We start from the raw sequence: 23,512 nt of genomic DNA on the forward strand, positions 1-23,512 counted from the left end.
AGATGTTTAAAACAAAATCAAAGTATTGTTCACCATAGCATTTATCACTCAGAATCTTTACAATAAGAGGAGATTGAAAGAATGCAAAGTGTACCAGTGAAAAATTCCTTTATTTCACTATGTGGAATGACTTCTCTTATTGAGAGCAAAACTGTAAGATAATTGCAATTGGAAAGGGAATTTCAGGACAAAACTTTTAGCGGAAGTTTTCTTGATCCAAAGAAATTTTCCTGGACTACTGGAGTCCACTGGAGAGTGTCCTGCTGATAAAAGTGTTCATCCCAGGATGCTGGAATTCACTTTGTGCAAATCAAATGCAGCAGAAACTGCCTCACTGCTTTCAAATTTTGGCCTAGAGCTTTATTTTATATATGCCAGCAGCTTTTCTTGGTAACTCTTGCTTCTTCCTTAACCAGTTCACCTAAAGGTGGAGTAAGTATTGCTGAGGAAGAGAGGTGACCTTGGAGGCCAGCACACTGTAAATTTAAAATTAAGGAGGGGTAATCAAGGTGGTTAAAAGGTATTTCTCAAGGTCACAAGGGTATCTGCTGCAAGGAGAGCTCTCTTATACAGAGAGCAGAAAAGAGAATGCTTTCACTGCTCTCTAAGAAGGTCTTGAGTTTCCTCAGAGTCCATTTTGGGCAAGGGGAAACTTTTTGTCTATTCTTTCTCTTCTCCAGAAAGAGCAAGATAATATAAAAGTAATAAAAGCAATAAAAATAAAAGCAAGAAAAGTATTGACAGCTGCATGAAATACATTCATTTTATCCTTGCATTTTATCTCTCATCAATTCCCATTCCAGCTAATCAAACACTTGATATCAAACATTATAGATTTCCTGCTCTAACAAATAAAATGCTGTTATAATAAAGGTGTGCTGTCATGACAAGTGGAATGAGACAGTGACATGCCAAAGACCTGCCTTGTTACTCATTTTAAAAGGCTCCTTTTGGCTTTTTTGGTGTTTGTTTGGGGTTTTTTAACCATAATAAAATGAGGCAATTCAACAGCTACATGAGTGTAAATCAAACATAAGGTTAAGGTTACTGCTGGTCTGTATTACATGAACTGCTTTATAATCATCCACAATGGGAGGAAATATTTTATTTTGTAGAGTGAAATGCAGCTGAAGTTGCACCACTGCTTGAACTGGAGCAGTTAAGAGCAGTCCTTGCACAAATCTTATTTTGCTTCTGACTTTGGCACACTTGCAAGCCAAAGAACCAAAATTAGCTAGAAGTCCCTTTTTCTGGGAAGCACTAATAAGAACAGCTCCATTTCCTGCCTCAAAATGATGAGAGCACATTTCCAGGCTGTTTCAAGTGAACACTGGTTCGGCTCCTGGGCTTGCACACACCAGTGCTGCTTCAGAAAGATTTGACCTCTACAGGAAAAACTGAACACAAAAAAAGGTGGCAAAGGGAAATAGGATCAGGTCCTTGAGGTTTGTTCCAGGTCTCTCCATCCCTAATGACCTCCTCAGGGTTAAATTTAAGGCTTGGCCTTGACTATGACACAAAATGACCTCACTGGAGGTCTGTGAGTCATTCCCTGGAACATTTATCATTCCATGAGTCCATGCCTTGCTCATGAAGAAATGTGAAATTCATTTACCTGAGCCATGACTGAAATGTACAATTAGCACAATCAAATTAGAGCCAGAGTCCTGTGTACGTTTATGAAAGTAGAAATTCTCCTCCATTTCAATATTAACACAAAGAATTCACGATTCTGATAAAACCTAATCAATATTTCTGCTGGAAAAGGTTCCTGCTGCTGGGGCAGCAGTCAGAAGAAATGTCAAATAGTGGTGAAATGGTTCTGTATTATTGTTTATTATGGTGTTCTTTTAACTGTAAAATGGCTTTGCCTATCAGATATCAAGCATTCAAGATGATAACACCAAAGATGATGGAAATTGAAGAAATGTATTAAAGAAAAAAAATCAGAATTGATATTTTTCTCTTTTTCAAACTTAGCAACAGCACAGCCGTAGTGCAACTTTCATGTGTAATTTTAATTTAATCACATGTCAAATTGAAGGCTTAGATGAATTAAACTTTAAAAAGCATGCTTTCAGCTATCATTTTGACATCTAGCATACAATAACTGCCTTTCAAAAGCTAAATAAAATGTTTGACATGCTTTAAATGTTATTTCCAGTTTTATTTGCTTTTTATTTCACTTCTTTGTTGTTATTTCGAGAAGCCCAGAAAATACAATTTAATTGCTTAATGTTGCTGGGGAAAGTCTTATGAGAGATACTCTGGTAGAAGGAGGATTAGTGTCTGGAAATAAATACCCTTTGAAGCTGTTAATCAGAAATTTGTGGAGTTCCAGGTTCATAATGGGTTTGTTCAGCAATGATTTGGGGAATGGGCTTGTTCCATGACCTCAGTGCTGTGAGAGGACGATGGGGCTGTTGGTTTAGCCCTTGGTTACTTCAGTAAAAAACGGAAAATTCGCTTCTTGAAGCCAAGTGTTGGTTACAAAGCCCTTCTTTTCCCTGCCTGCATGGGAAGGGTTTCCCAGAGCTCTCTTGCAATGGCCAAGAGCTGCAGTATCTGACATTTCCCTTATCAGCTCGCTGCAGTTTCAGCTGCCTGCAAGAGGAGCCTGCAGGGACCTGAACGTGTCATTCCTAAAAGGCACCGAGTAAGAGAGTGCTGGAGGTACAAGATAGTCCTGCAAGATTATTCCCCATCACTTGAGAGAATTCTTTGTGTGAGTGAATCCAGCTATAAGATCTGACAATTTGAAGTCATTTCCATTTGAGCAGGTGTAGGGGCACCATCTGTTCTGCTGGTTTTCTGTGGAGGGAGTAATTCTTTCATTGAAAATGTACAAGTCTGCCTGAGATGATCACCCATGTTGAATTTCTATTTGTCTGGGCAGCCAACCCAGCTTTTATTTGCCCTTTTGAAATTGATAGGTTATGCTTGCTGCATCTAAATAAATTAACAAAGTGGGAGGGGTTATTTGAATCAATAAAAATGAAAGCCTAAAACTATTTACTTCTGTTTTACTACTGTGGAGCAGTTAGATTTTTAATCACAGTGGGAAAAAACCAAAATTATTTATCAAATATTCCTCTTCTTTAGAAGGCATCCAAATACTGTATTTTCCCTTAATTATTAGTGAGTGTGTAAGACACCAGTTACTAATGTTAATGAGATTAAATTAGGAGCACTAGCAAAATTTCTAACAAGTATGTCAGAAAATTCTATCGGATTTCTTTTGGAAGTTTTAAAGGGCTGAAAATGCAAAGTCTTGCCAATATTCAAAAGGGTAAATATGGTATATTGGGAAAACAGAAGGTCTGTTTGAGGTGACCAACAAATAGACAATCAGGAGCTGAAAGGGAAGCAACCAATAAGTTTGGGGCAGTGGCTGGAACATCTGAACTTGTTTAATGAAAAAAGGCCTTGTTCACCAAGCTTCATCTGTGTGAGATGATGATTCAGGTTATTGGTGTTGGCAGTAGCTGAGGGTGGTGCTTTTTTCTGTGAGGTAGGGAAAACCTGATTTTAATGCCCACTAAGTTTGGACTTCTGAAATCAGCTGGGTGTTGTCACTTTGCACAGTGCCTCTTTCCTTCCCCCAAAAGACGAGCCCTTCATTTTTATTTTTGAAAAAACCCAACCAAACAAAACCCCACACGCCAAACCCAAAACCCAAACCCATTCCTATGCAAGATCACTGCAGGAGCCATTAAATAAATCATAAAAGATCACTGCTAAATTAGAAGAGGTGAATGCAACAGTGATGTGTCGCTAATGAAGTGTTTCTGTTTGTGTGATAATGGTGAGCAATTTGGCATCTTTGCAGATATCCAAGAGAAATACAGATCCCTGCTGGCAAAAATGGAGAAGTTTAATTTGAGTGAAAAATTATAATGATCTGTGTTACATACTTTGCCTATGACAAAGCTATCAAAATAATGTAATAAGATCTTAGATTTAATGTGCCAGGCTGCAAAACTTATGGGAAATCCAGACTTATGAAAGAGTTAAGAGAAACTCTTTGAGCTGTATTTGTTGTGCTCCGCTCTACTCTGTATGGCGAAGGGAAAAATGAAAATACTGGCTTGTCTCTGTTGAGTTCAACACAAAGACACGTTTCCCACTGGGTTGATGGTTGGATCCTCTCAGGCTGTTTGTTTTAATGTTATTCTGAGAATTCTGCACTGATAGTTGCTGGGTCCTGTTTGTCTCAATGAAAGCCTCTGCAACAAAAATTGCTGTTTTGGAACAAAAGGTGATAGTTGAGGATAAAAAGATAGGAGCTGGAAATTGTAGTTTGATTAGGGATCTTCTTTACTGCTTGCACTTGAAGATAGCTGTTTTCTGGTTATTTAAGGTATTTCATACCCTCCTAACGTTTGAAGTAAACAAGCGACTGAGAAAATTAAAAATTTATTTGACTACTCCTTTATTTACTGGCTGCTAATAGTGGAGAGAAATGTTGAAGTAGTCCCGTTCTTTTGTACTGTCTCCCAGCATCTCCTAAATAAGGTCTGTTTTAAATCAGAATTATCATCTAAATAATATAATTAATTCAGCATAAATTAAAAAGTAATGTTTTTTCTTTATGATCTCCTTTTAAATGGATATTAATTTGCTTCAATGAATGAAGATAATAAGGTTAATAGTTTAATGTTCCTCAGTTGATATCTGCTGCTTTTTCTATTACCTTTTTTTTCCTTTTTGATTATAAATTGGCTAACCCCTGGTGTATAATACCAGAAATCATCCCTTCAGTGTATCCAAAGCTATTTACTTAGACTCATCTTTTATTATTCCCACTGCCACAGTCTAATTATTGTAGTGAAAGATTGAACACAGAATAGTTTGGGGCTTTGATCAGTCTTCATATAAATTTCAATAATGAGAGTAAAAGGTTTGCGGTTTTCTGAGATAATTTGATCCCTCCAGACACACTCAGCTTTTACCAAAGGCAGTGAATGCCATCTGAGACCTCTGACAGCATTTGTGCCTGGTCTGTGACATCTCTGCAAGCAAAATGCTTTTCTCATGCCAATAAAGAGTGATTTAATATTTTTAAATGTGGCAGAGAAACTCTAGACTGCTGCATGGTTTTTTTCCTTAAATTTTCACTTCATTGTCCCCTATCAGTTTAATTGTCTGTATTACAAGTCTCTACATCAGAATCCTCCAAGAATACATAATAGGTTTGCTTGCATTTCTCTCTTTTTGAAAAAGTCTACCAACTGTCATCCAGATAAATAAAACAAACCATAATCCTTGTTATTCCATTACTATCGGTGCTGGCTCCCTTCGGAGATAAATAGAAAAGCAGCTGGAGACTGAGGATATTTTGTAATCTTATAAATTGAAATTTAAATGCCTCAAGGAGGAAATTTCCAAAATAATTGTGACAGAAGATAAGTCCGGGCTTTTGGCAAAATTTTATTAGAATTACTTGTTCCAGATCGTTGTCTGACGCCTGCATGAATTAAGGAAATGGCAGCACTGCCATGCAGAGGAATAGCTGAGGTTTTTTTTTGTCTTGATGAATTTTTCTGGAAGTGCTCTGTCATCAGTGTTATCAGGTGTGACACACTCAGGGACACAATCAAATTTAGAATCATGAGCCTTTAGCTGATGCCAGTTGATTTTGAATCATATGGGTCTGATCCTTCTGACTAAAAGCATCTCAATTTATGCAGCTAAATATTTACCATTTTTAACTGAACATGAGGGTTAGTTAGAAACATTTTTAATTTTGCTTGGGTTATGGGATTTGTTTTTTCTTACTGGACTAGGAAGTTAAAAAAGCACTGGTGACTTTCTGGTCTCCTCTACTGTCAGCTGGTTCAAAATCTCTGCTGTATTTTGACAATGAACCCTGGAAATAAATATTCCTTTGCTTACACTCAGTGTACCCCAGATGCACAAAGTAGTAACCAGCTGTACAGAGCAACAACCATGGTGCTCTCAGTCATTTTCAAAAACTAGCATTGGTGTCTAATGCTAAAACTTGGGCTAAAAATGTTTTAAGAATACTTAAAATTCACTGGTAGCTTGGAGAGGAGAGGATATAACACAACACAAAGGCAGTGCAAACCTCACAATATACAGCTTTTACAAGCAGCTCATGCAGTGGAGGTGGATTTTTTTTCATACTGTGAATACCAAACTCATTTCAGATGAAAGAAATAGCATTTTCCTTTTCCACATGTCATAGCTGTACATCTGTGCAAGCTGGGTGCAGTTTTGAATGCAGGGAGTGAATGAGAAACATTGCAGGAACGATTTCACTGGCTCAACTCAACAAAACTTCACTTATTTGGGCTTTGAGGAGAGAACTGATTGACTCTGCTGGTGTGGATGGGGCTCTGAGAGGCAGCTGGAGTGCAGTGCAAGAGGACACATCAGTAATTTCTGTGGGTTTGGGGCTGTGCAGAGACACCCCGTGCATTTTCACCCAGCTGTGGTGGGAAAAGGCAGCAGGAGGAGCAGGACCACTGTCCCAGCCACAGAGCCCTGGGGCAGCTGCAGGCAGCCAGCTCTGGCGTTCAGTGAGCGGTCCTGGTGACCCCAAAAGGGCAGTGGGGACACTTGGGGGTGTCAGCTGGGACCCTTTCACCACGTGGGGCACTTGGGGGTGTCAGCTGGGACCCTTTCACCACCTGGACCTTTTCCCAGCTGGCTGCCAGGCTGCCCCAGCAGCCACAGAGGGGTTTTCTTCTCCCATTTCCACCCCATGGAATTGGGATCCATTCTGTGTTCAGCTCTTCAGAGCTCAACTGCAATGTCTTGGCTTGATCTGTTCCAATGTTTCTCAAAGATCTGCCAGATGAGGGAGAGTCTAAAATCTGCAAATTTGATAAACAGGAAAGCAGGACTGGAAGGCAAGGGATGAAATCATCTGGAAGAAGGGAATGGCAGGAACAATGAATGCAAAGTGCCACGCTCAGGCTGCAGCAATCGATGGCAATAGCCAAAAAGGAGGAGAGGATCAATAAAGAGGACCTGGGCATTCTGATGGTTGGCAAGGACACAAATGTGTTGTGCTGCCATGGCAAGGGAGCCTGCAGGAGGAGTGAACTGATCCTGCTCAGGGCTGTCAGGAGCTTGGCTGGGGCTGGGTGCAGGGTTTTGGGCAGAGCTTGGAGCTGTGAGCGAGCTCCTGCACGGGGGGAGCAGCCAGAGAGAGCAGGAGCACCTGACAGATTGAAATAATAAGGTCTGTTTATTCTGAAGCAGAATAAAGTGCCAAATGCCAGAAAGATGAGTGGGAATAAGCAGACCGTGATGGATGGGACTGAAGGAGTGATTTATTTTGTAACAAGAAAGAGGCAGGTTCCACATTAGGAGAGAAGCTCTCCATTAGCGGTGGTGAGGCACTCAAACAGGTTTTCTGGGAAAGCCCTGAGTGCCTTCCTGGTGGCTGTTAGGAAGGGCTGTCACTCTCATCTGTCAGGGATGGCACAGGTGAGGCTGGTGCTGCGTGTTCTCGGCTGCACGCGCTGCACAGCAGCTGTCTCTGGGCATGTGGAACAATGTCACCGTGACAAAAAGAGACTTGCAAAAGTGGAGGAGCTGAAAACTCAACGTAATTAGCAAAAAACTCAATGTAATTGAATGTTTTCAACACCACCACCCTATAGGAACCAAATATCTAGGGACCCCTGGCAACATCTGCTCTGTTAGAAACGCTATATACTTTCTTTGCATAATTGCGTCAAAAGTCTGGTCTTCAATTTTGCTAATCCCAGCAGTTCTGCATCCAGAAAGTTTTGCATTGCCTTTCAAATGGAATTTTGAGTAACAACAACCTAAGAATATTTGGAACAGTTTGTTTTTTGGGGTTTTTTTGAATCTTCCTGTTTCGAGTTTGCAAAACATGGATATCAGACACATCAAAATGAGCAGGAGAGCTGCTTGTTTTTCGTTCATATTTTCTTTTAGTACTGGGAGAGATTTACATTTCATAAATTCAGTTCCTAAATCATGCAGGGTCGCTTAGGCAATGAAAACTCTGTCCTATGTCTGGTGCTTTGTTTCATCTGGCCCTTCCTTCCACATCTGGGCTGAGGTGCTTTCCATCCTCAGCTCCCTGGTTCCCAGCTCCCAGCCTTTTACAGTTAGGTTACAGGTCTGTGGTACAACAAAAATCAAAGGAGTTGTAATGAAATATCTGAAGGAGAGCAGGGGAATCTGCTTTTCATTCATTAGCTTAACGCCTGTGCAAAATCTATTGAAATTGTTTTCAATACAGAAGACTTGTTGTTGTTTGTTCTTTCTCTGCCTCAGAAGAATCCAACAGCATTATAAATGTGTCACATTCTTTAGGCCCAAAAGTGTGGAACAGCTTTTAATGGGAAAGAAAATGTTTTTTGAAAACTAGAAAACTCAGCAGTGAAATAAATTGAGCCTCAAAAAGTGATTGAAATCTCCAAGCCAATATTCAAAAGGTATCCAAAGACTTGTGAAGTCTGACAGAATCTCTTTAGTTTGAGGTGTCTTTCATTTTGCATCAGGGCTTACATTTTTAAAACCCAGCAGCAAGCAGTGCTGTCAGGTGCAGCGGGTTTGAAAGCAGCTCATGAAAGCCTGAAATTGTGCACAGCTCTGGGTACCGCATCCTCGGCAGATAACCAAAGCAATACATTTCCTAAATTGGCTGCGTTGAGCAATGACCGTGGTGGAAACCGTTGTCGTTCTGTTCCTTCCTTGTAGCCCCAGCGCCGGGTCACCTTCCACCTGCCAGACGGCTCCCAGGAGAGCTGCAGCGACAGCGGGCTCGGAGACCACGAGCCCTCGAGCGGGGCCAGCGCGTCCCACCCGCTGCCCCTGGGCTTCCCCCAGGACGAGTTCTACGAGCAGGCGTCGCCCAACAGCCGCACCGAGGGAGACGGCAACTCCGACCCCGAGTCCAGTAAGTGCAGAGCTCTGCTCACCTCACCCATCATTGCAACCAGTCAGCCAATCAATCTATCAATCAGTCAACCAATCAATCTATCAATCAGTCAACCGATCAGGCTTTTTGTTCCTGTGGGTAATTATTCAAAGTGAGCGTTGGTTTTAGCGCGGCTGAAGAAGCGCTAAGTGCTGACTTCTGCTTCTGAAAGTGGGAGGTCGGGCTGGCTGTTGGGAATAAAACACTTGGGGCTGTTAAGGGTTTATGGATGAGCTGGTGTTTTTATGGAGCTGCTGTGCTGGGCACAGAGCAGCTTTCTGAGGAGGTTAGCGCTGCTGCCCTAATGGTCATAAATACCGCGCCAAGGGAATTCACATTTTTTAACGTTTCCCTCTCCGACACTGCTGTGTGCTGTAGTTTAACTCATGGGTGATGAGCAGCTCTGTGAAAGGACTGCAGCCTCCAGAAATAAGGGTTTCTTGATTTGCCCTCTGAAAGCAGCCATGGTGTGTAGTAATAATCTCAGTAGAGTTTGTCATCTTCTGCCATTGCCACTGCCTCTTTGTGATGTCAGAAACGGGGAAAATCAACAGGAGCAGGAGCTGTGGGCCCTGGCTCTGCTCCCTGTGCTGTGATGTGATAGCCAGTTGGAGACTCCACTGAACTTTAGTCAGCTGTTAATTGTCCAGAGGCTCCTTATCTGGATTAAATTGAACCGTGCCATTGATGGAGAGACACCTGAATGTCTCTAAGCCTCCAAGGCCTTGTTAGCGGCTTAATAAGTGATTTGAAAATACATCTGTTCTGGGCAAAACTTGGCCCAAAAGGTGGATTTCAGCTGCTGTAGTGTATCAGGAGGAATGAATTAGTGAGTGCTGTGCACTTGAAATAGCTGTAGAAGGCAGCTACACTCTGCAGTGGCAAATCCAGCAGAGAGCATTCCCTGCCACTCCGAGCTGGCTGTGCCACATTCAGCCTGGCTCTTGGAAATCACCTCTGCCTTTGCTGCCCAGGACTGGAGCCTCAGGGGCTTTTTGCACACGTGAGGTGTGTTGTCCTCTTTTTCTTTCATTTGTAAACTATTACCTAAGTTTAACTTTATAATTTGTAAGGTGATATGTTTACTGAAATAATGGCAGAATATTATGTTTTTCAAGTTGATAGACAGCTTGAAAAGAAAGAACCATCAGCTTTTTTGGTCTTGTGTTGGAAACAATCATCATTTGCTTTATGCATTTGAGGCTGTAATATACCAATATTCTAGGCACTCAAACTGGGTTCTTCACAAAGTTAAGCTCTAAAGGGCTGCAAATATATCCCCAAGGAGAGAAAATATCAAGTCATATATTATTTGCTGCTTTTGCTTTGCATATTCGTGGTCTGAACTTTATTTCCAGCTCCTTTTGTTGCTCGTAACTGATATTTATACTTTACTGGAGTGAGAATGATGTAGAGGAAATCAGTGTCCAGGGCCTTTCCTGCAGAGAGCATGGGACAGGAGCTGGTGTAGAGGAGCTCTACACAGAGCAGGCATGTGCATCTCCTCTTGCCATTTACAAAGAGGCTTAGGTTTGGGATTTGCCAATGCTTTTAGCGCCCAGGTTTTTTGTTGGTTTTGGTTTTTGTTGTTTTTGTTTGTTTTGTTTTTTTTTTTTATTTCAGAATAAATGTGCACCCTGACTCCTGTAGAATGTGGCTCTAAAACCAACTCAGCTCTGACATCTGAATGTCACTGCCACACATCCCTGTGAGCAGGCTAAGCAGGCATCAGATATCTTTCCAAGTGTGAAGTTGAAGGAAGTTTAATCACCTGTCTAATTACCTGACAGTTCAGTTTTAAACTTGAAGTCACAGTTTAATTGGAGTTTATTTTATGTGAAGATTTTTCTTCCTTTCCAACTTGTGTCTTATTGAAACAATTTAATTGAAGTAGCACGATGGTTACAGCAGGGAAACCTTCTTTTGTGGTCCTTTTTAGTGTTTTATTATATTATATATTTAATATATTTTTATATATTTATATATTTTTATATATTATATTAATGGCAGCATCTAGCGGCAGGAACAAAAAAGCAGAAAAAGGGGAAGACCCACAGCATATTTGTGTCCAATGTGCTGCTGCAAAGTGACTTGGTGCAGATGACAGCAACCCAAAATATCTGATGAGCCTGAGGTCCATGTGGTTCACTTGTGCATGCAGGACACATTTAGCCAGCAGTGAAACAGTAAAAATAGCTCTGAATTGATGGTTTCCTCCACAATCTTCTGCTGGATTTTTGGTTGGTGTTTTTTCTTTATTCTAATTTGGGGTGGCTTGATGCATTCAAAGCATTTCTTGTTGTCCTTCATGGACTAAAATGTTAAAAGAGACAGGAAAATCCAGTCAGGTAATCTGAGCTCATACAGCAGAACAAGCATGGAGCTTCATTGCCTCCCAACATCTTTAATATCTGACCTGTCTTAATCTGAAACATTGTCTGATTTGTTACCTGATGGGGATTTAGTTCAAATTTGCCTGCCAAGGAGAGAAATTTGGGCTGAAAGGATGTCAGGAATGTCCAGAACCAGCCAAGTGCCCAATGAAAGCTCCTGTGGCATCACTCATGGCCACATTCAAAAGTGTTTTCTTCCTCTTGCTTTTCCTGACTACAGTCCTTCAGTGTTATTTGTTTCTCTAATACTGGACATTGTTGCATTTTTGGAGCTTTCCATTTGCTAGCAATAACTAAGCATTTATTGCAAAACACTGGAAAAGATGAGCATAACAAAATAAAATAAAGAAAAAAAAAACAGCCTGAGAAATATTGGTGAGAGGAAGCTTTACAAATTCACATCCAATACAGGACTGAAGCAAGGAGGGGAAAAAAAAATAACTGTAAGGTTATAGCGGTTGGAAAACTGTGAGAAATTTATATGTAAACCTTTGAAATTAATTGACTGTGCTAATTAAAATTAGAAATAGGCTATTTAAAATGATTTGTCTTCTCTTACTTTTAGTTCCTTCCTTAGAAAAACATAAAGTTCAATGTGGTAGATGCATCATAAGGAAGAGATGGCAATAAACTGTCACACTAAGTAAATAGTAAAATAAAAAAGCATGTAGGTTTGTAGAGAACCTTATCCTTAAGTAACAGCACTCTTGTTCGTGGTATTCAGATATTTTCTCCTCATAAGTTGCTCAAATAATGATGCTCCAAGAACTCCTTATGCTAAGGATTTTAACGAAACCATATTTTTTCCCTCTGTTTAAATACAAAACACACTTCAAGCATTGACAAAGACCAGCAAATTCTCTGTGTCTGGACTTCCCTGGTAAATTCTCTCCCAGTGGTGCCCTCTCCGTGGCTGTAAGCAGTGATGTTGATCAAAGGGGTTGAAAGGGGCACGTAAACCTCAGCTCTGTTGGGTTATTTAATACATGTGTAAGATATTAATGACAAATTTTCATGCTTCACCTGTTTTTATAGCCTTATCAAATCTGTTTTCCTTCCTCTAGACAATAAAATTATTTCACTTTTTGTTTGGAGGAAAAATAGAATATGACTAGTTCAGCCAAGAAATTGGGCAGAGCAAGAGGAATGATTGCAGCCTGGGGACAGGGAGTGTGGAGGGGAAGCCAGAAAACCTGAAAGTAATCTGGAATTAAATAATAGCATCATTTTGTATGAAGAAAATGGAAGTATAAACAAAGCTAGCTGAAAATTAAAGTTAATGAGGCAAATCACACTGAGATTTCAGGGTCTCAAAGAGAAGCAAACTGGTGTATTAAGGAGAAGGGGTCTCCATGAAGAATATTTAACGTGAATTAGTGGCTAATAAGCCAAGGAAGTTGCATTGAAAATCAGCAAGTGTAGAGCTAAAGGGGAATCACTAGACACCATAAGTTTGTGGCCGTGCCAAGCTGGTGCTGCCAGAGGTGTCTGGCTGATTATTCTTGTCTCCCAATCACACCTTCACACTGTTCAAGAGCTGTTTAGGTGGGACTGGATTGAGGAATTCTGTGGTGTTGTGAGGTCCCCAGGATGAGGTGAGAGATAAAAATCTGTCTCCAAGTTCTCAGAGGCTGATTTATTACATAATGATATTATATTATATTAAAAGAAATGATATACTAAAATTATACTAGAGAAAGAGAAAGGATAGGAGACATCAGGAGGCTTGACAAGAATGACAATGAAAGCTCGTGACTGACTCCTCTGAGTCCAACACAGCTGGACTGTGATTGGTCATTAATTAAAAACAATTCACATGGAACCAATCAAAGATGCACCTGTTGCTAAGCAATCTCCAGACCACATTCCCAAGCAATGATATAATTATTGCTTTCTTTCTTTTCTGAGGCCTCTCAGCTTCTCAGGAGAAAATCCTGGGCAAAGAGGATTTTTCAGAAGATATCATGGTGACAGAATGCCTGTGGGTTCAACCCCTGGGGAGGGGGAAAGGTAAATTTTAAATCCATGGATTCCCCAGTTCTATTTGTCCCACGAGGCACAGCTTGTGGACAGCACATGGGGAAATGAGGAGCAGCTGGGGCAAAGCTCTGCTGGCTTTCAGTGATCACCAGAGAATCAGTCCTAGGAAGAATTGAGACTGCAGTCTGTGGTGTTTGACCACATAAGAGGGAGGTTTGCAGCAAGGGAGACATCTGCTCATGATTAAAGACAGCACACATTTCTTCCTCAAAATTAAAAGAACACTTTCACCTTGACTTAATTTCGATAAGGATGATGTTGATGAGCACAAAGGCAGGCTGATGAAGAGTGATGATAATGGCACTAAAAGTCAGAGCAGGTTCAGTGCATTCATGTGGAGGAGAGGAGATAATCCTCCTCCCAGGATATCAAAACTGATAGTGTTTTCCTTATTTTTTCTGTAATTCTCACACACAAAGTGTCAAGAAAAAAATAAAGCTCTGGTCAAGCTCCACTACTGGAAAGCATTTACAAAGAAACTGATATATATATATAAAAATATAATGTAATAAATGGTGTCATGGGATTCCCAAGAGTAGGATGACATTAGCTCCATTATCTCACTTCCATGGTATGTATTTTCAACATTGGGGAATACATGTACAGTTCATCTATATATATATATTTAAGGACTAATAACTGTTATTATGACATTAGGGTGGAGCATTAATAATTAAGAATGAAAAGATGTAGAATAATACAAGAATGGAAAAATCTCCATAATTATCTTCATTAAGGAGTTTGGCATTAAAAAGCAGGAATGTGTCAATGAAATATTCCAGCAGCTCAAAGCCAAGCATCACTGACAATAGAGGAGGAGGTGTGCATGACACGAGAATTGGATTTTGCTAAGGATTTGAAGTAATAGCAGTGGGATGAAATCTAATAGTTGAGAGTCATTCTCATAGGAGCTGCTGTATGTAACTAGTATATAAATCACCAGCTGAAAATGACATAAAGAAAAAAACCAACTGAGTATTACAAAGATAAACTATAAATCACCAATACCTAATGTGACTGTGAAAAAATCCTGGGTTACTCCTAGCAGAGGGAAAAAAAAGGAGAAAAGAAAAAAAACCCAGGGGGTGGCTGACACCATAACAGGCCTGTTATGAATAGGGTTGGCTTCCCACACTAAAGAAAGGTGAATTCTCATGAGAAACAGGCATAAAGAAATATTATTAATGACAGGGGAATGGGATGCCCATATACAGAGAAAGGAATTAATATTGGCTCGTTCAAATTGCAAGGTAAAAGCTGCCTGGGGCTGCTCTCACATTACAGCAGGGAGGGGAAACCAAAATACAGCCCTGGGCTGGTTCCTGGCAATGGGCTGGAAATTTGGGGGCTGCAGTGAGGAAGTACAGAAGCAGGGCATGAGAATTCAGCCTGGCTGTAAAAAGGAGCTTGATAAACTTGTGAGAGAGAGGGCAAATTAATCCTCTGTCTGTGAGAGCAGCAAACCCAGTGTGTCACACCAGAGGTGACCCTTCAAGGCTGGGAATGTGAAATCCAGGGCTGAACCTCAGTGTTTGCTGAGCCTCAGTTGTGCTCTGGGCTGCAGCCCCAGCTGGACACGGGGCTGGGCACCACCAGGCTGGCAGTGTGACCATGCCACCATTGGCTGGACACAGGGCTGGGCACCACCAGGCTGGCAGTGTGGCCATGCCACCATTGGCTGGACACAGGGCTGGGCACCACCAGGCTGGCAGTGTGGCCATGCCACCATTGGCTGGACACGGGGCTGGGCACCTCCAGGCTGGCAGTGTGGCCATGCCACCATTGGCTGGACACGGGGCTGGGCACCTCCAGGCTGGCAGTGTGGCCATGCCACCATTGGCTGGACACGGGGCTGGGCACCTCCAGGCTGGCAGTGTGGCCATGCCACCATTGGCTGGACACGGGGCTGGGCACCACCAGGCTGGCAGTGTGGCCATGCCACCATTGGCTGGACACGGGGCTGGGCACCACCAGGCTGGCAGTGTGGCCATGCCTCCATTGGCTGGACACAGGGCTGGGCACCACCAGGCTGGCAGTGTGGCCATGCCACCATCAGCCAGGGGTGTGACAGGAGCTGGCCCTGCTGTCCCCAGCTCAGGGACAGCCTGGGGGGTGCTGTAACTCTGCCTGCAGGAGAGGAAAGGGTCAGCACAGGGCTGCAGACAGGGAACTCATTGTCCCTGGGAAGAATGCCCGAGTTTTCTGCCATGCTGACTTGTCTGATAATCAGAAACTCTGCAGTTGCTGAAATATACTCTTTAAACATCATCAATAAGATGCTCTGGCAGCTGGATTTCAGACCTCATGCTGGGGCATAAGAAAAAGTAAACCTACAAAGTCTTAAGTTTCTTGTTCCCTGTCCAAAAGCTGGACTGCCAACAGATAGAATTTTTTTTTTTTTTAAACTATGCTTTCAGTTTTTTTCCTTCCCATCTTCTGTACTTTTTATTTCCCCAGAAAGGTTGAAATGCAATATTTTAGTTTGGTAGCTGCTAAGTTATAAACACACTTAGGCCTAGCTTGAATAAAAAAGAAAGAAGCTGTCATTAGTTAAAGATAACAAATCTCAGGCTAAAACACATCCCAGTCTCCCACATCTGCCTATTGGGCCCTTTAACTCCTGCTGTATTGGGCTTTTCTAACCCCATGGCTGAACACTAATAATTAAGTCAGAAAGTGCTGAGGTAATTAATCATTCTGAGGCAATAGAGTTTGATTGATCTTCTACCTTTAATCAAATTAGCTTGCATGTAGGTGGGGGAATGTAATGGCTGAGCAGGGCTCTGTAGCACTCTGTGAAGTGCCAGCCCAGCGGTGACCCCGCTGAGAGCACCATGAATCACAGCTGGGAGCCTCCAGAGCCACCTCTGAGGGCTCAAACCCCTCTCTGGGATTTAAAACCTGGGGGGTCTGGCAGAGATCCCCTCCAGGATGAGCTCTGTGGGATTTCAAACCTGGGGGGTCTGGCAGAGATCCCCTCCAGGATGAGCTCTGTGGGATTTCAAACCTGGGGGGTCTGGCAGAGATCCCCTCCAGGATGAGCTCTGTGGGATTTCAAACTTGGGGGTCTGGCAGAGATCCCCTCCAGGATGAGCTCTGTGGGATTTCAAACTTGGGGGTCTGGCAGAGATCCCCTCCAGGATGAGCTCCCCACTCCTGTTTTCAGGTGTGTCTTCCTTAGGGGGGCGGTTTCTGCCTGCCTGGCGCGTGTTTGAGGGCACTGAGGCTTCAAGCTGTGTGGATTTTCCAGATATTTCAGCTCTTTGTTTCTAAAAATAATTTTAGTTATAACAGTTATAGTTTATAAGCTACGAGTTTTTTATAAAAAATAATTTTAGTTATGGAGTTATTCAAATAATTTTAGTTATAGGGAGTGAAGGAAGCCAAGAGAAACTCCTATAAAACAAAGCATGATGATATTCTGGATTTGTTCCTGCCTGGAGAGTGGCTAAAAGGGCAGACTGGAGAGGTCAATTTGCAATGATACAGATGAGTGGCTTTTGCAAGCAGATTTTCACTCGTACCTGAGAGGATACAGATTGCATATTCAGAAATAATTCCACGATTTGGCAATTTGATCCCTGGGTGCCTGACTTAAGAGTTATTAAAGCAGCTGACACAAAGAGGGGGAAGATGGACAAAGCAAATTAAGTTAAAAAATGCAAAAGCAAAAAGATTGTCCCAATTGGCCTCTCAGTCAAACACAGCACTATAAACACAGACACTGAATTTTAAATTTTTTTTACTTTCTGTGTATAAGGAGCACTCTTTATAAATTATTTTTAAAGTAAATTTTAGATATTTTATTGCTCATATCAGAATATAAAACCTTGATCTACCTTTTCTACTCTTTGAAGAAAAGGAAGATAAAAGCAAGTTTTCTGAGATGCACCGTATTCTTTCATGCAAAATCAATGGGGATTGATGAGGAAAATCAATGGGGAAAATATGCTGGAATTTCTAGACTGCATAGTGGGATGGAGAAACTCAGGCAGTGCTAACATATTTGTGAATGCAACCTAATGAAATTCTTGACTGAGGTTTATAATAGAAGTTACTCTGTCTAAAGTGATGGGAAAGAAAAGCTCCACCTTCACTCACTTCTCATGGAATAATGAGGAGCCTTTAAAGCATTTCTTTTGGTGGGGGTATTTTTAATAATAAATGAGATCTGACATTTATAAACAGTGATTTAGTGGCAGATGCTCTGTGATATATATTTATGTTATCACTTAAGCTGACATGGTAATGGATAATCCTATTTGTTCTGTTATGAAAGTTTTGAAATCTATTGCTGTGGTGAGCAGGCTGGTGGGCAGAGGAGGAGAGAGGACAAATTCCTTCCCCCAGTTTTTCAACTCCTTTCAGCTCTGCCTGCCTGTCTCTCTACTTTGTCTCAAACTTTCTCTTCTTTCTTCTTCTAAGAGCAGAAAAACACAGATGATGCAATTTCTATTTTTTCTACCAAATCAAGCTAATCAGTCACTGCAAGAGAAGCTTTTAGCAATATCAAATATTAAGATTTTTTTAGCATTGAGTTCCTGTTTTAAAAATGGAAATATGGGGGAAAAAATTGTCTCTTTTATATAATTTAAGCCATGTGAAAAAAATCATAATTATAATTTGATTTGAAGCATCATAATTTATTACTTGATTTCTACTGTGATTAATGAAAAAAAATATATCACAAAATATATTTAAAGACTGTTTGCAGCTACCAGTCTGTTTTAGAAATTAAACAGAAAAATTGTATATGTTGAACAAAGCAAATTCCCAAGTGATGGTGCATCTCAAGTCACATCATTTGCTGACTCAAAGCTAATCAACTCAATAAACCCAGTCACTGTTGTTCTTGTTTGTGTAGAGTTGTGGTCATCCTTTAATCTGATTTAACTTTTGTTAGGGAAACAGGATTGATCCAGTCTTGAAGCATGCATTAGGAACAGCTAGAATTGTTCCAAAAGGTCATTTGTATCCATACATTCCTGAATAGGGGAGATATTTTAACCTTTACTCTTCAAATAACTTTTAGCTGTCTGGAAAAGCAGCGTATTGTAAATAAACTGCTGTTTCTGTCTTTCTTTGAGGTTGTATGATTGGCATTGTGATCTTTTTTATTTCCTGGTTGCTGTCCAAACCTTGACTTTGCTGTAGCCCAGGAAGGAAGGAAGGTCCCCAGCCCCTTGTGCAGGCTCCCCATCGGGGGAACAGGGGCTGGTGTCCCTGTGCCTGCTGCTGGCCCAGCCACTGGCACTTTCTGTGAACCCTGCAGCTCACTGATGTGATGCATTCATTCTCAAAAATAAAATATATTTGCCTGGCTTGAGCTGAAGAGACCTGGCCAAATATTTATGATTATACTTTTGGATTTATATAACACCAGAGGTTGAGATTCTCACCCTTGTGTTCGATATCCATAAATAATGTCGCTGCTTCCTAGCTAGTGGCAGGGTTTTGCAGGGATTCTGCTTTATTCCTGGTGCTGTGTGAGTCAGTAGTGCTCTGATTAATTCAAGTGACATTCTAATTGGTGTTAAATGTTTTCAGAGGTAGCTCTGTGTGCTGCTGAAGTCAGCAGCTCCAGTCTCATGTACCCATCTCACAGTCCTCAGCCCGGCCTCGTGCTGTCTCAGTTTGTACACATCCATTCCCGTGTTTCAGATGGAATTAGGTGGTGAAATCCCAGGACTACAGAGAGAATTTTGCTCTGTGTTTGTGCCCTCTGAGCACATTGTGGCTGCTAGGCTGATTTTCTGCTCCCAGGGCAATCGCAGTGAAGCCATCACAAACACTTGTAGAACAGAAGTGGAGCAGATCTGTACCACAAGCACGTGCTGTGCTAGCACTGCTTCCACGTGCAAATCAGGCCTTGTTTCCATTTCACCTGTAAAAACCAGTTAGCTCAGGGATTTCTGACTGCCCAAGGTTCAATTCCACTGCTGGTGCTGGTGCGAATGTGGGCAGGAGCTGAGAGGGGAGGATCAGGCCAGCACCACCGTGGGGGAATTCAGAGACACTGGACAAACTAACAGTCTATTCAATTTCTCTTCTTTCATAAAAAAAAAAATGCAAAACAATCAGTTATCTACAGAAAGTGTGTGAGAAAGTTTGCTACAAAAATGTGAACATCAAAAAGCTTAGAAAACCTTAAAAAATCAAAGCGAAACTCCCCTGCATGCTTGAGGCCAGCCACACTGACCTGAGGGCTGCGTTTTGCAAATGCCTTTGTGTCCCTCAGGTTTGTGTCGCTTCAGCCACGCTAAACAGCTGAGGCATCTCAAATATCTTGGCTGGGATGGTTTAACAGGGTGGGGGAGTGAGGTGGAGCAGAACTGGATAAACCCTCAGCCCTTCCTGCTCCTTTGGGATCATCTCTGCTCCTGCCATGCCTTGCTGCCAAGCAGCTCTGCTGGGATCCTTGGCCTTGCAGTGCCCAAAGCTCTGCTTAAAGCCTTGGGGCATCAAATTAAAGTTCTGCCCTTATATTAATAATAAACAGTAATGATAATAGTAACAATAGTAATAGTAGTAATAATAGTAGTAGTTGTAATAATAATAATAATAATAATAATAATAATAATAATAATAATAATAATATAGGGAGCACCAACTGACCCATCCAAAATGCTATTTCCAGGAAAAGGGCATGGCTGTATGGTCTGCTGGACTTCAGTTCCTCTCATTCAAAATAACCCTGTGTCTGTGGGGCTCCAGCAAGGACAATTATGCTATTTCAATAGTTCTTCTTTTATCTGAGTGATGTTCCAAGCCCAGTGTCCCAGAAGATGTGTCCTCTATAGGGTGAGATACTATAAAGTCTGGCCCTCATCTAATACTTTAAAAGAAAGCAAACCTTTCTCTACCAAGAAAGGCTTTATTCATGTCACACACTAATCATACACCAAAGAACTATTTAGAAATAGAAAGACAACCTTTGCCTCTCCTCCTTAGTTGTAGTACATATAAAGAAAAACAGTGGCAATAAAAGGAAATAGGAGTGGTGAGATAAAGCACTTTGAAAACTATAAAGGCAAAAATTATTTTTATCTCATTAGAACCCATATTAAAGCTTTTCTTTACACACATTCTCATTTTTTTTACAGAGGGTCAAACATCACCGATTACAGATTCTGCTGGGGCTGACCTCTCATCCTTCTGTCTCTAAAATTAGCTCCTTATTTCTCTTTTTTGTGAAGATCACAGGAATCTTTCTCCATCAGCCCCCTGATTGCCCTAACCTGGAATGTATTCAGAGTGTTGTGAAAAAGGGTCCATCTGTAAATGAAGCAGGTCCTTTTCCTTGTGTTGCTCTGTCCTGTGAATGGAGCTGCATCTGTTGTGTCTGTATGTAGGGTCATATCAGAATTAGGAGTTTAGATTATTACAGCATGATTTGCATGTCTAAAAGCATATAAACAGTTAAATAATTCACTTGGATATTGAATTATCCAGTTTTCCATTAAAGGATTCACAATTAAAAGGTGTTAACTTTTGGACAAAGGATGAGATGCTTCCTCCTACATTTTGATTTATTTTTTTACTTTACATCTGCTAAGGTACAGAAAGATTTTAAAAGTGCAAAACCTGCCTCATAATTCTTTCTTTATGCTTTTTATAATATTGAATTTTAGGATTTGTTTCCCCTTTGGAGCACAGATACAAAGGAACATGGTTCTGCTTTGCACATTCATCTCTAGCCTCTGCTATCACTTTTGTATCTCCCATCTAAAGAGTTCAAGAGAAATCATAATACAAGGAAGCAGATGTTTTCTCTTTTGTATAACACCTATTCTTGCTGAATGGGGATAAAAGATGGGAAATGTGGGGGGGCATTAATATTTCTTGTTAGAACGTGCTTCACAGCCTGAAGAATCTCATATACATAATGATAATCAAATGTCAGCAAGTAAAAATAGGGATTTGTTAAAAAACAGCTGTGCTGCACAACTCTTTGACAGGAACAGAGGAATGCTTTATCCAGTAAAATTCACAGAATTTATTTAGCAGGAACCGTAGCTGTTAATTTTCATCAAGACAGAAGGTTAACAAGTCTGAAATGGATGGGGCTGGTTCAGCCTCGTTTCATGACCATGGAAAAAGAAATTTTTCACTCTGCCAGAGCTCTCACTTCCCTGCCAGCAGATTTCCCTGTGGCACCGTGCTGCAGTTTCAGTGCAGCTTTTAATGCCCCACCATCCTGGGGATGGCTCAGGGACAAGGGACACTCAGCACCTCTGCTGTTAAATGCTCTTGCCACCATGGATTTCTAGGTTTTTGTCGATGTTTTCAGGTGCTTTTAAGTTTTTGTAGGTGTTTTTAGGTGTTTGTAGGTTTTTGTAAATGTTTCTAGGTGTTTGCACGTGTTTTTTTAGCTTTTTCTAGGTGTTTTTATATGTGATTTTAGGTTTTTTCAGGTGTTTTTTAGGTTTTTGTAGGTGTTTTCAGGTGTTTTCAGGTGTTTTTTAGCTTTTTCTAGGCATTTATAAGTGTTTTTAGGGTTTTCTGGGTGTTTTTAGGTTTCTTCAGGTGTTTTTAGGTTTTTTTCAGGTGTTTTTAGGTTTTTGTAGGTGTTTTTAGGTTTCTTCAGGTGTTTTTTAGGTTTTTGTAGGTGTTTTTAGGTGTTTTCAGGTGTTTTTTAGCTTTTTCTAGGCATTTATAAGTGTTTTTAGGGTTTTCTGGGTGTTTTTAGGTTTCTTCAGGTGTTTTTAGGTTTCTTCAGGTGTTTTTTAGGTTTTTGTAGGTGTTTTTAGGTGTTTTCAGGTGTTTTTTAGCTTTTTCTAGGCATTTATAAGCGTTTTTAGGGTTTTCTGGGTGTTTTTAGGTTTCTTCAGGTGTTTTTAGGTTTTTTTCAGGTGTTTTTAGGTTTTTGTAGGTGTTTTTAGGTGTTTTCAGGTGTTTTTTAGCTTTTTCTAGGCATTTATAAGCGTTTTTAGGGTTTTCTGGGTGTTTTTAGGTTTCTTCAGGTGTTTTTAGGTTTTTTTCAAGTGTTTTTAGGTTTTTGTAGGTGCTTTTAGGTGTTTTCAGGTGTTTTTTAGCTTTTTTTAGGCATTTATAAGTGTTTTTAGGGTTTTCTGGGTGTTTTTAGGTTTCTTCAGGTGTTTTTAGGTTTCTTCAGGTGTTTTTTCGGTTTTTGTAGGTGTTTTTAGGTGTTTTCAGGTGTTATTAGGTTTTTGTAGGTGTTTTGGGGTGTTTGTAGGTGTTTTTAGCTGTTTGTAGGTTTTTGTAAGTGTTTTCAGGTTTTTGTTGTTTTTAGGTGTTTGTAGGTGTTTTCAGGTGGTTTTAGATTTTTGTAGGTGTTTTCAAGTGTTTGTAGGTTTTTGTATCTGTTTGTAGATGTTTGTAGGTGATTTTAGGTGTTTTCAGGTGTTTGTAGGATTTATAGGTATTTTTAGGTGTTTTCAGGTGTTTTTTAGCTTTTTCTGGGCGTTTTCAGGAGTTTTCATGTGTTTTCAGGTTTTTGTAGGTGTTTTTAGGAGTTTTCAGGTGCTTGTAGGTGCTTTAAGGTGTTTTCCCCAGGGTGATGTTGCAGCCAGTGCCCCATTTCCCAGCCAAGGTACCAGGGTGAGACCCTGTGTCCTAAGCAGGGCACATTTTCTTCTTTCCCATGCTCAGAAATATCCCATGGAATGCAGGAGATCTCAACTGCAGCACTGAGAAGGCTCTGGGATGTATAGAACAGAACTGTGCTGCGTTTATGCTTTAAAAATTGATTTCCCTTTAGGCTGTAACTGCACCCTACTATTTCCAGTCGCTGGGAGAAAGTGGCTCTGATGTTCTGCACTCAGCAGTCTCTGACCTGTAATGCACAATTTGCAAATAAGCACAGAAGAGTAAACAGGGGGTCACAGAGATTTTTTTATTATTTTTTTTTAATTTTATTTTCTGTGAGACTGGCCCAGCCAGGCAGCTGCATTTCTAATTCACAGTCACTCCATCCTCTGCCCCCCAGGAAATATTCTCTAATCCACCAGCGCTTTGCATGCTGAGGTGAGATGTTAAATAGCAAGATTTGCTTCTAAATAATAAGATTATGATACAGACCAACAAGAACAGGGATCTCAAGGTTAAAGATAGCATTTCTCGTTCAATCTGAGCTGGTAGAAAGGAAGAAAGAGATTAGAGAAAAAGCAAAGAAACTAAAAAATAAAAGAAA

At 40.9% G+C, this 23,512-nt stretch overlaps 1 protein-coding gene across 3 annotated transcripts in view; it reads left to right on the forward strand.

Moving 5' to 3' along the window:
* PCDH11X (protocadherin 11 X-linked) overlaps nt 1–23,512 on the forward strand; it is a 428,928-nt gene that overhangs the window by 295,804 nt on the left and 109,612 nt on the right. For 2 of the 3 annotated variants that reach the window (XM_036401879.2, XM_036401880.2), the window contains one exon: nt 8,707–8,905. The exons of the other annotated variant lie outside the window; for it this stretch is intronic. In XM_036401879.2, coding sequence (XP_036257772.1) covers nt 8,707–8,905 — 199 coding nt within the window. The remainder of the gene's footprint in view (nt 1–8,706; nt 8,906–23,512) is intronic. 3 annotated transcript variants of the gene reach the window in all.

The sequence above is a fragment of the Molothrus ater genome, chromosome 14 (genome assembly GCF_012460135.2).
Source record: "Molothrus ater isolate BHLD 08-10-18 breed brown headed cowbird chromosome 14, BPBGC_Mater_1.1, whole genome shotgun sequence".
Taxonomy (NCBI): Eukaryota; Metazoa; Chordata; class Aves; order Passeriformes; family Icteridae; genus Molothrus; species Molothrus ater.